The 12,658-nt window shown below is 53.8% G+C and overlaps 1 protein-coding gene and 1 long non-coding RNA gene across 2 annotated transcripts in view; one reads left to right on the top strand and one right to left on the bottom strand.

Annotated features, from left to right (window-relative positions):
* Positions 1-4,404: 4,404 nt before the first annotated feature.
* Positions 4,405-10,084, bottom strand: LOC114484745 (uncharacterized). The gene is made up of 3 exons (XR_003677976.2): positions 9,868-10,084; positions 5,928-6,012; positions 4,405-4,682 (listed from the first exon to the last, which is right to left on the bottom strand). It is a non-coding gene; the product is annotated as an uncharacterized lncRNA (long non-coding RNA).
* Positions 10,085-10,177: 93 nt separating this feature from the next.
* Positions 10,178-12,658, top strand: part of LOC102990828 (PDZ domain-containing protein MAGIX) — a 4,737-nt gene continuing 2,256 nt past the window's right edge. Inside the window, exons 1-5 of the mRNA XM_028482311.2 lie at positions 10,178-10,325; positions 11,110-11,256; positions 12,017-12,099; positions 12,174-12,410; positions 12,522-12,654. Coding sequence (XP_028338112.1) covers positions 10,277-10,325; positions 11,110-11,256; positions 12,017-12,099; positions 12,174-12,410; positions 12,522-12,654 — 649 coding nt within the window. The 5' untranslated portion in view covers positions 10,178-10,276. The remainder of the gene's footprint in view (positions 10,326-11,109; positions 11,257-12,016; positions 12,100-12,173; positions 12,411-12,521; positions 12,655-12,658) is intronic.

Genomic DNA, 12,658 nt, shown 5'->3' with positions numbered 1-12,658 from the left:
CCCTCCAATCAGCCTATAAACTTCAACCTATTCCTGACCTTTCGAGCCGCTACCCCAGTGCGCTTATAGACTCCACCTCCTTGACTAACATTTCAGGCCCGCCCCTTAGCCAAATGCCCGCCCCCAACCCTCTCCAGGCCCCGCCTCCTCAGAAATGCCACTCGAAACCCCGCTGACAAAAGTAAAGATCAAGCTCCGCACCCACAACTAACCTTGCAACGTTCACCTACTGCAGTAACCCTCTCTGTGTCACCTCCTAGAGGAATAGTCTAGGCTAACCCCAGCACCCTTGAATCACCGCAGAGTCCCGTCCTCCCAACTCACAGCCATTGGCCCCACCCAGGGGAGTAACTAACACTCCTGGGCCCACCCCCCCGAACCCCAATCCACTCCGACCACGCCCCCTGGAGGCCCCGCCCCCACACGCACCCTCCTTGGGGCGCAGGCGCAGTGTGGCGCCGGCCCGGCGTACCAGCGCCGCCACGTCGGCCGCAGCTCGGGCCGCCAGGGGGCGCGCGTCCAGCCGCGCCAGGAGCTGCCGGGCTCTGGGGCCCGCGGGCGGGGGAAGGCCTCGGCCTGCGCGAGTGAAAAGAACAGATCAGGGCCCACCCTGAGTTTCAGCGACCCCCTACACCCCCCGCCACGACCGAAGACCTAGAATGCCCCTCAAGATCCCGGAGACCCGAGATCACTCCCTCGATAGTTCTGAAAGTCACCGACTGCCCCTCTCGTCTCCCGCGACCCCCGACCATCGCGGGTATGCCCGTGGACCCCCGCCTGCACCCACGATATCCCTGGACAGCTATTTAACCCCAATATTCCTGGACACCTCCGAACACCCTGTGAATAACTCTGGAGGTCTCTCACTGCCCCCCTATAACTCCAGATTCCAGACTCTTCCCCCGAACATCGAGAAGGATCCCGATTCTCCCAGATGTCCCAACAGAATACGGTCTGCCCCCTGTGGCCCAGGCACCCCCGATTCCCCTCCAGTTATCCTAGGCAACCCTGCCGGCCCACATATTCCCCAGAGCCCCCAGCCTAACCCCCCACAATTCACCAGACCCCGAGTGCCCAGATGTCCCCAGTGACCCCGGGCAGACCTCTCCGGCACACCTCCCCGGAGACTCCGGAGAGACCCCCGGGTCTGGTGCGCCGCCCCGCAGCGCGGGTGCGGGTAGGGCGCCTCGAGCCCAGCCCGGGTCGCTGGGCCCCTGCCCTCCACCGCCGCCGCCCGCAGCCGCTAGGGCGCCAGGGCTGCTTTGTTTACCACCTGTCAGAAGGAAAAGGTGAGGAGCAGACAGGCGGGGCGAGGGCTGGCAGGGACGCGCCCACTACCCTCCCACCCCATGCCCCGTACCTCCTCTGCTCCCCTTAGGGTCCGTGGCGCCCCCCGCGCGCGGCTCCATGACCCGTACTTGGCCTGGTGGACGCACTGCCGCCAGCGACGCGTTTGGAGCGCCCGGGGGCGCTCACCTGGCGGCCCGCCCGGGCTTGGACGCGGCTAAGGCCGGCGGGTCCCATGCTTGGCGCCCCAACCAGCGCGGTGACCTACCTGGCGGCCGCCAAGGAGGCCTGGCCCTGGGAGCCAGCGCGAGCTTTTGGCCTCTCTGTGCCTCAGGCGCTGCCTCTCTTTCCCAGCATCATGGGATAACTCTTTCCGTCCAGCGGATGTTGTTATTCCATGTGTGAGAGGGGGAAGTCGAGGCCCAGAGAAGTTAAGGGCCCCACCCGAGCTCTGACGACTAAAAACGGGGTGCAGAACCGGAACCCAAGTTTACCAGGGTATTCTGCAGCCTCCACTAGAGCTTTGCACATCGTAGGTACTCAGTAAATTTGCAGTGAATGTTTCCCTACTGGGGGACTGGAAGAGTACGGTGGGCTGGGGAGGGGGTGCCCTTGGAGCCTTTGGGAGCTCCGGGAGGCTTCAGGGGCCTGAGCGTGATAGGGTTGGGGGACTCACAATGTAGGGAAGGGCAGGCCTCCTGGAGAGTGGAGAGGCAGTAGGAGCCTGGACTTGAGGAGCCTTTGAAGGCACATGGTGGGGGAGGGGACGCTAGCCAATGAGAGGGGAGAAATGAGGCCCTTCCTAGGTTTGAAAAGGGGTGGGGCATGTCTGGAGACAAAGCCCCCAAGGGTGGAGCACTTGGGCAGAGTGCTACTGAAGTGGAAGGAGGAATGGGGAGCTGTGAGAGAAGGCCTGTGGCCACCACTTTGTGGAGGAAGAAACTGAGGATGGGAGGGGCCCAGGATCGCACAGTCAGCCAACAACAGTGGGAGTCTCAGGCAGCTTACCCCCAACAGGCATCTGGTCCATGACTGTTTCATTATGGGATGTAAACACACTGTGTCCTGATGTCCATTCTGGCAGGCTGTGCAACCTCTCTCATCCACCTTTCAGGGTCCTGGTTTTGTTGGAGTTGAAAGGGCTGAATGGTCCCTGCTTTCCTTCCTCCTGTAGTCCCATGCCCCTCCCATCTCTGACCTGACCTTGTCTGTGGGGGAACACACTGGACCTCCTTCACTGCTCTGCCCTGTTCTTGTTGTGACCGAATGGGGCTTTCACAGCTCCCTAAATATGCCCACTGTTATTCCCATCTCCGTGCTTTTGCCTATGCTGTTCCCTCTTTCTAGGAGGCCTTTCCCAGCCTTTTGTCCACCTGGAAGGTGACTGCATGTTATCAAGGCCCAATTCAAAGGCTTCAACCCTGCGTTCTTCCATTTCTGAAAACGCATGTTTATATGCAGACGATGGATGGTTGTCCCTGCAGAATTGTAAACCAAAGTGCTTCTGTCTGTGGGGATGAGTCCAAGCTGCTTTCTTTTCCTGAGTCTTCCCAAGAGAACTGGGTTGAGGAGAAAAACCAAGGCTGAGCCCTAGGCATTCATATCCTCTCCTCCACTGGGAAGCCTTGCCACGCTCTCCTCCAGTGCCCAGTCCCCTTTCCCTCCCCCAGGGACCTCACCAATCCTGCAGGGCAGTGCTGGTCACCAGGATCACTGGCCTTTCTGGGCATCTGCCTGCCTGAACTGGGATCTGCTCTGTCCCTCTTGGCCACCCCTGGGAGTCCAGCTGATGTGTGTGCTCCCAGGGGTCCCCAGCAGTCCCCAGCATAAGATGGCTACATCTGCCCACCTTCTCTTCAGAGAAACCAAGATGCTTTCTTTGTATAATGCTGTGTAAACCTCTTACGTATGGCTTGTGGAATGAGAAATAAGGCAACACAAGGCACAATTACTACCCCAGTTTTATAAATTAGGAGGAGGCCCAGAGAGTGTAAGCAACTTACCCTCGTCTGGCCCTGTTCTTACTGAGACTTCAGGCACTGAAGATGGAGATGGCAGCTTCCAATCTGGGGTTTGGGGCTTGGGGAACCAGTGATTGTGGTAGAGGGGTGCTTAAAGATTGAGAAATGGGTGCCTGAGGTTCTATAGATTGCTTGATGGGAGGGCCTTGCAGAGGAGCATTGTCGAAAGTTCAGGATGGTGGATGGTGAAGGGAGGTTTCCAAGTATATGGCAGCCTGGATGTTTCAGAAATGGGGCAAGGAGCTTACCAACGGGATGGGGGCTCGAGGGTTTGGAGATGGGGGATTGTTTGAGACTGGGAGATGCTCAGTCTTAGGGGAGTTTGCAAAGGAATGGGGTGTCCAAGGATGGCCTCAGGGATGAATGGTAGGGACGGGACCCTGGGTGAGAGTTTGCTGAAAGCTGATACCAGCAGGGCCACAAATCTGGGGATAGGGGCAAGGATTGGGGTTGAGGGAGCCATGCTCAGGTCACCAAGGCAGCTGGAAGGGTTGGGGGGGGGCCAGACAAAAGGCAAACCCTAGCTACAGAAGGTGGAACCCTAGCTACTGCTTTGTCTGGACCCTCAGTGTACCCCTCTGGGAAGTGGTGGTAATGAAGTGTGCATGGTAAAATTGCCAAAGGATTAAGAATAAACTTTCCAAACCACCTGCATTGTGCCCAGCCAACCTGTGGTAGCAGCTCCGGTGCTTATCTTTAATCAATATTGATTACAATCAGGCTGGACAGGCTAAACCCCCTCTTAGTCCTGCTCCATTGTGGGTTTAAACCAATGCATTCTTAGCCTCATCCTTTCATGAAAATAAGCCTTTTGCCCCTTTTAGCATCACCTCATTCATGGATTTAAGTCAGTCCCTCTCAAAACCCCACCAGTTCTTATTAATTTAATCAAATATTTCTTCTTTTTAAGCAACAGATCCCTTTTAAAGGGATTGAGGTTTAATTGACATAAAATTTGATAGGTTTTGAACTTGTTACTGAACGAGGTTCATTTGCTCAACACTCAGCAAGCCAAACGCTGAGACAGCAAGGTCTGCAGCAGAGAAAGGGTTTATTCACCACCTCTCCAAAGGCACAGAGCTTGAGATACTTATGGGATAACGAAGCAGGGTGGTCTTAGGCCCAGAGTAAAGTGTTTGGAGGCACGGAAAAGGTGAGGCAATCGATGTTCTGCACAGGTGTATATGAGTTACATGCTTCTTTATGGAATGCAGGTTCAGAAATGGAGGTGCTTAGCATGATCTGAGGGTGGAGTTTTCGGCCCTCTGATGTCAAAAGGTCATTCATCAAACACCTGTACAGGCCCAGTTTTGGGGTCGGTGGTCCCAACCAGTCTTAGCTGGCTTGAATTGGACAAGAGCTGACTCCAAGTTCCTGGAAAACAATGGTAAGCCCCATTACTATAGCAACCCATATATTAGAGGTGTTATCTATAGGGGGTGGTAAAGGAGTCAAAAATAATTAAAGCGAGTTTGGTCAGTGAAGGCAGGTTACAAGCAGAGGGGCTTTTAACAAGCTGTTCCCTTACCTGCTGTTCTGTGAGACAAGCTCAAGAATTTCTGTTAGGCACCTGAACAGAAACATTAACCCTATGGGGCATGGTTTCAAACTGTTTACAACTGTGAGACTATCACTACAATCAAGATAGGGAACACAATCCTCACTGCCAAAAGTTTTCTCCTGCCCCTGTGTGATTCCTCTTTCCTGCCTGCTGCCCCCTCCGTCACCAATCTACCTTCTTTCACTGTACATTAGTTTGCATTTTACTAGATTTTTATATAAACAGAATCATACAGAATGTACTCTTTGCGTGGGGAGGTAGGTCTTGCTTCTTTCACTTAACATAATTATTTTGAGATCCATCCAAATTTTACATCCATTTTTATTGCAGTGTAGTATTCCATTGCATGAATATTCCAGTTTGTTGATCCATTCACCTGTTGATGGACATTTGGGTTGTTTTCAGTTTGGGGCTATTAACATATGCTATGGACTCGTGTCTCCCCCAAATTCATATATTAAATCTGTAACCCCCAATGTGATTGTATCTGGAGATAGAATCTTTAGGAGGAAAATAAGGTTAAATGACGTCATAAGACGGGAGTTCCCTGGTGGTCTAGTGGTTAGGATTTGGCGCTTTCACTGCTGTGGCCCGAGTTCAACTTCTGGTCAAGGAACTGAGATCCCACAAGCCACAGGACGTGGCCAAAATTTTAAAAAATGGTGTCATAAGAGTGGGGTCCTAATCTGATAGGATGTGGCCAGATAAGAAGACGAAGATCTCCCTCTCTCTCTCTCTCTCTCTTCCATGTGAGGATACAGAGTGAAGGTGGCCATTTGCAAGCTGGGAAGAGAGCCTTACCAGGAACCAAATTGGCTAGCACCTTGCTCTTTGACTTTCCAGACTCCAGAACCGTGAGAGATAAATTTTTGTTAAGTCACATGGTATTTTATTATGGCAGCCTGAGATAACTAAGACAACAAATAAAGCTTCTATGAACATTCATTTACAAATATTTGTGTAGACATATGCTTTCATTTATTTTAGGTAAATACCTAGGGTGGAATGGCTGGATCATACATGTAAGTTTAACTTTTCAAAGATATTGCTGGACTTACCTGGTGGTCCAGCGGTGAAGACTCAGTGCTTCCAATGCTGGGGATGTGGGCTTGATCCCTGGTTTCAGAACTAAGATCCCGTGTGCTGCGAGGTGCAGCCAAAAAAATAAATAAATAAAACCGATACTGCCAAACTGTTTTCTAAAGATGCTATATACCATTATACATTTCCATCACAGTATATGAGGGAATTCCCCGGGGGTCCATTGGTAGGACTCGGTGCTTTCACTGTCTGGGGCCTGGGTTAAATCACTGGTTGGGGAAATAAGATCCCACAAGTCCCACCGCACGACCAAAAACAAAAGTAAACAGTATATGAGAGTTCCATTTCCTCCACATCTTCACAAACAGTTGGTATGGTCAGATTTTTAATTAACTTTAGCCATTCTAATATGTGTGTAGTGGTATTTCATCATGATTTTAACTTGCATTACCCAAAAGACTAATCATATTAAGCATTGTTTACACGCTTATTTGCCATCTGTATATGTTCTTTGGTAAAGTTTGTGTTCATATCTTTTGCTTGTTTCTTCCTCCACAAAGTGGTGGCCACAGGCCTTCTCTCACAGCTCCCCATTCCTCCTTCCACTTCAGTAGCAAATAATTATGTTAAGTGAAAGAAGCAAGACCTACCTCCCCACGCAAAGAGTACATTCTGTATGATTCTGTTTATATAAAAATCTAGTAAAATGCAAACTAATGTACAGTGAAAGAAGGTAGATTGGTGACGGAGGGGGCAGCAGGCAGGAAAGAGGAATCACACAGGGGCAGGAGAAAACTTTTGGCAGTGAGGATTGTGTTCCCTATCTTGATTGTAGTGATAGTCTCACAGTTGTAAACAGTTTGAAACCATGCCCCATAGGGTTAATGTTTCTGTTCAGGTGCCTAACAGAAATTCTTGAGCTTGTCTCACAGAACAGCAGGTAAGGGAACAGCTTGTTAAAAGCCCCTCTGCTTGTAACCTGCCTTCACTGACCAAACTCGCTTTAATTATTTTTGACTCCTTTACCACCCCCTATAGATAACACCTCTAATATATGGGTTGCTATAGTAATGGGGCTTACCATTGTTTTCCAGGAACTTGGAGTCAGCTCTTGTCCAATTCAAGCCAGCTAAGACTGGTTGGGACCACCGACCCCAAAACTGGGCCTGTACAGGTGTTTGATGAATGACCTTTTGACATCAGAGGGCCGAAAACTCCACCCTCAGATCATGCTAAGCACCTCCATTTCTGAACCTGCATTCCATAAAGAAGCATGTAACTCATATACACCTGTGCAGAACATCGATTGCCTCACCTTTTCCGTGCCTCCAAACACTTTACTCTGGGCCTAAGACCACCCTGCTTCGTTATCCCATAAGTATCTCAAGCTCTGTGCCTTTGGAGAGGTGGTGAATAAACCCTTTCTCTGCTGCAGACCTTGCTGTCTCAGCGTTTGGCTTGCTGAGTGTTGAGCAAATGAACCTCGTTCAGTAACAAGTTCAAAACCTATCAAATTTTATGTCAATTAAACCTCAATCCCTTTAAAAGGGATCTGTTGCTTAAAAAGAAGAAATATTTGATTAAATTAATAAGAACTGGTGGGGTTTTGAGAGGGACTGACTTAAATCCATGAATGAGGTGATGCTAAAAGGGGCAAAAGGCTTATTTTCATGAAAGGATGAGGCTAAGAATGCATTGGTTTAAACCCACAATGGAGCAGGACTAAGAGGGGGTTTAGCCTGTCCAGCCTGATTGTAATCAATATTGATTAAAGATAAGCACCGGAGCTGCTACCACAGGTTGGCTGGGCACAATGCAGGTGGTTTGGAAAGTTTATTCTTAATCCTTTGGCAATTTTACCATGCACACTTCATTACCACCACTTCCCAGAGGGGTACACTGAGGGTCCAGACAAAGCAGTAGCTAGGGTTCCACCTTCTGTAGCTAGGGTTTGCCTTTTGTCTGGCCCCCCCCCAACCCTTCCAGCTGCCTTGGTGACCTGAGCATGGCTCCCTCAACCCCAATCCTTGCCCCTATCCCCAGATTTGTGGCCCTGCTGGTATCAGCTTTCAGCAAACTCTCACCCAGGGTCCCGTCCCTACCATTCATCCCTGAGGCCATCCTTGGACACCCCATTCCTTTGCAAACTCCCCTAAGACTGAGCATCTCCCAGTCTCAAACAATCCCCCATCTCCAAACCCTCGAGCCCCCATCCCGTTGGTAAGCTCCTTGCCCCATTTCTGAAACATCCAGGCTGCCATATACTTGGAAACCTCCCTTCACCATCCACCATCCTGAACTTTCGACAATGCTCCTCTGCAAGGCCCTCCCATCAAGCAATCTATAGAACCTCAGGCACCCATTTCTCAATCTTTAAGCACCCCTCTACCACAATCACTGGTTCCCCAAGCCCCAAACCCCAGATTGGAAGCTGCCATCTCCATCTTCAGTGCCTGAAGTCTCAGTAAGAACAGGGCCAGACGAGGGTAAGTTGCTTACACTCTCTGGGCCTCCTCCTAATTTATAAAACTGGGGTAGTAATTGTGCCTTGTGTTGCCTTATTTCTCATTCCACAAGCCATACGTAAGAGGTTTACACAGCATTATACAAAGAAAGCATCTTGGTTTCTCTGAAGAGAAGGTGGGCAGATGTAGCCATCTTATGCTGGGGACTGCTGGGGACCCCTGGGAGCACACACATCAGCTGGACTCCCAGGGGTGGCCAAGAGGGACAGAGCAGATCCCAGTTCAGGCAGGCAGATGCCCAGAAAGGCCAGTGATCCTGGTGACCAGCACTGCCCTGCAGGATTGGTGAGGTCCCTGGGGGAGGGAAAGGGGACTGGGCACTGGAGGAGAGCGTGGCAAGGCTTCCCAGTGGAGGAGAGGATATGAATGCCTAGGGCTCAGCCTTGGTTTTTCTCCTCAACCCAGTTCTCTTGGGAAGACTCAGGAAAAGAAAGCAGCTTGGACTCATCCCCACAGACAGAAGCACTTTGGTTTACAATTCTGCAGGGACAACCATCCATCGTCTGCATATAAACATGCGTTTTCAGAAATGGAAGAACGCAGGGTTGAAGCCTTTGAATTGGGCCTTGATAACATGCAGTCACCTTCCAGGTGGACAAAAGGCTGGGAAAGGCCTCCTAGAAAGAGGGAACAGCATAGGCAAAAGCACGGAGATGGGAATAACAGTGGGCATATTTAGGGAGCTGTGAAAGCCCCATTCGGTCACAACAAGAACAGGGCAGAGCAGTGAAGGAGGTCCAGTGTGTTCCCCCACAGACAAGGTCAGGTCAGAGATGGGAGGGGCATGGGACTACAGGAGGAAGGAAAGCAGGGACCATTCAGCCCTTTCAACTCCAACAAAACCAGGACCCTGAAAGGTGGATGAGAGAGGTTGCACAGCCTGCCAGAATGGACATCAGGACACAGTGTGTTTACATCCCATAATGAAACAGTCATGGACCAGATGCCTGTTGGGGGTAAGCTGCCTGAGACTCCCACTGTTGTTGGCTGACTGTGCGATCCTGGGCCCCTCCCATCCTCAGTTTCTTCCTCCACAAAGTGGTGGCCACAGGCCTTCTCTCACAGCTCCCCATTCCTCCTTCCACTTCAGTAGCACTCTGCCCAAGTGCTCCACCCTTGGGGGCTTTGTCTCCAGACATGCCCCACCCCTTTTCAAACCTAGGAAGGGCCTCATTTCTCCCCTCTCATTGGCTAGCGTCCCCCCCCCCACCATGTGCCTTCAAAGGCTCCTCAAGTCCAGGCTCCTACTGCCTCTCCACTCTCCAGGAGGCCTGCCCTTCCCTACATTGTGAGTCCCCCAACCCTATCACGCTCAGGCCCCTGAAGCCTCCCGGAGCTCCCAAAGGCTCCAAGGGCACCCCCTCCCCAGCCCACCGTACTCTTCCAGTCCCCCAGTAGGGAAACATTCACTGCAAATTTACTGAGTACCTACGATGTGCAAAGCTCTAGTGGAGGCTGCAGAATACCCTGGTAAACTTGGGTTCCGGTTCTGCACCCCGTTTTTAGTCGTCAGAGCTCGGGTGGGGCCTTAACTTCTCTGGGCCTCGACTTCCCCCTCTCACACGTGGAATAACAACATCCGCTGGGCGGAAAGAGTTTTCCCATGATGCTGGGAAAGAGAGGCAGCGCCTGAGGCACCGAGAGGCCAAAAGCTCGCGCTGGCTCCCAGGGCCAAGCCTCCTTGGCGGCCGCCAGGTAGGTCACCGCGCTGGTTGGGGCGCCAAGCACGGGACCGGCCGGCCTCAGCCGCGTCCAAGCCCGGGCGGGCCGCCAGGTGAGCGCTCCCGGGCGCTCCAAACGCGTCGCTGGCGGCAGTGCGCCCACCAGGCCAAGTACGGGTCATGGAGCCGCGCGCGGGGGGCGCCACGGACCCTAAGGGGAGCAGAGGAGGTACGGGGCATGGGGTGGGAGGGTAGTGGGCGCGTCCCTGCCAGCCCTCGCCCCGCCTGTCTGCTCCTCACCTTTTCCTTCTGACAGGTGGTAAACAAAGCAGCCCTGGCGCCCTAGCGGCTGCGGGCGGCGGCGGTGGAGGGCAGGGGCCCAGCGACCCGGGCTGGGCTCGAGGCGCCCTACCCGCACCCGCGCTGCGGGGCGGCGCACCAGACCCGGGGGTCTCTCCGGAGTCTCCGGGGAGGTGTGCCGGAGAGGTCTGCCCGGGGGCACTGGGGACATCTGGGCACTCGGGGTCTGGTGAATTGTGGGGGGTTAGGCTGGGGGCTCTGGGGAATATGTGGGCCGGCAGGGTTGCCTAGGATAACTGGAGGGGAATCGGGGGTGCCTGGGCCACAGGGGGCAGACCGTGTTCTGTTGGGACATCTGGGGGAATCGGGATCCTTCTCGATGTTCGGGGGAAGAGTCTGGAATCTGGAGTTATAGGGGGGCAGTGAGAGACCTCCAGAGTTATTCACAGGGTGTTCGGAGGTGTCCAGGAATATTGGGGTTAAATAGCTGTCCAGGGATATCGTGGGTGCAGGCGGGGGTCCACGGGCATACCCGCGATGGTCGGGGGTCGCGGGAGACGAGAGGGGCAGTCGGTGACTTTCAGAACTATCGAGGGAGTGATCTCGGGTCTCCGGGATCTTGAGGGGCATTCTAGGTCTTCGGTCGTGGCGGGGGGTGTAGGGGGTCGCTGAAACTCAGGGTGGGCCCTGATCTGTTCTTTTCACTCGCGCAGGCCGAGGCCTTCCCCCGCCCGCGGGCCCCAGAGCCCGGCAGCTCCTGGCGCGGCTGGACGCGCGCCCCCTGGCGGCCCGAGCTGCGGCCGACGTGGCGGCGCTGGTACGCCGGGCCGGCGCCACACTGCGCCTGCGCCCCAAGGAGGGTGCGTGTGGGGGCGGGGCCTCCAGGGGGCGTGGTCGGAGTGGATTGGGGTTCGGGGGGGTGGGCCCAGGAGTGTTAGTTACTCCCCTGGGTGGGGCCAATGGCTGTGAGTTGGGAGGACGGGACTCTGCGGTGATTCAAGGGTGCTGGGGTTAGCCTAGACTATTCCTCTAGGAGGTGACACAGAGAGGGTTACTGCAATAGGTGAACGTTGCAAGGTTAGTTGTGGGTGCGGAGCTTGATCTTTACTTTTGTCAGCGGGGTTTCGAGTGGCATTTCTGAGGAGGCGGGGCCTGGAGAGGGTTGGGGGCGGGCATTTGGCTAAGGGGCGGGCCTGAAATGTTAGTCAAGGAGGTGGAGTCTATAAGCGCACTGGGGTAGCGGCTCGAAAGGTCAGGAATAGGTTGAAGTTTATAGGCTGATTGGAGGGCGGGGCCTGGAATCTTCAGCAGCGGAATCCTGGAGTAGCACCCTGCAGGGTGAGCCTAAGGGTTTAATATGAGGGGCGGGATCTGCGTGTTATTAGAGGGAGGTAGGAAGGTCTTTAGGATTATTCAAATAGCTGGTCCCAGGGTTATTAGCTGAGAAGGCGGGATCAGGATAGTTATTCGTCTGGGCGGAGACTAGTTAAATGGATGAGCATGGCTGTCTCTGCATCCTAGAGTCAAGGAAATGAGATGAGGCTAGAAATATTAACTCAGTAAGCTGGTCCTAGATAGTTTATTTATAGTACCCTTCCGACTGCCTTTTTCATCCCCCAGCCATTAGCGTGCTGGATTCTGCGGACATAGAGGTCACAGACAGTCGCCTTCCTAATGCCTCTTTCGTGGAACACCGGCCCCAGGTACCACCTTGTCGTCCTTCGAGGCCACCTGCCTCGAGACCGGCAGTGTATGTATACTTGTGTCCTTACTCCAGCATCGTCGGTCAGAGACCTTGGGTACACGTACCGCTCCGCCCCAAGTGACCGAGGGTAAGGCACGTCGTGCTTCGAAGCCGCCCCAGGCCTCTGGTCAGTTCTGTGTGGAACTCGTTCGCAGTTCCGTGGGCTTTGGCTTCACATTGAGTGGAGGCCGAGATGCAGGCGGGGACGCTCCGCTGGCAGTGCGCGGGCTGCTGAAGGATGGGCCGGCACAGCGCTGCGGTCGCTTGCAGGTGAAGCATAACGCACCCTCCATTCGACGGTGCCAGCCCTGTCCTATCCTGTTGTCGATGTGCTCTCCATTTTGACCTTTCTACAACACCCCTTGCCTTGCACTCTTGCAGGCTGGCGACCTCGTGCTCCACATCAATGGAGAGTCAACTCAGGGCCTCACCCATGCCGAGGTCATGGATCGGATTCGCACAGGCGGTCCCCGGCTCTGCCTTGTGCTAAGCAGGCCTCCTGAGACCCACCCCGGCAA

This window comes from Physeter macrocephalus, chromosome 21 (assembly GCF_002837175.3).
Source record: "Physeter macrocephalus isolate SW-GA chromosome 21, ASM283717v5, whole genome shotgun sequence".
Lineage (NCBI taxonomy): Eukaryota > Metazoa > Chordata > Mammalia > Artiodactyla > Physeteridae > Physeter > Physeter macrocephalus.
Note: the sequence above shows the minus strand (reverse complement) of the source record. Positions and strands in the feature narration are given on the sequence as shown.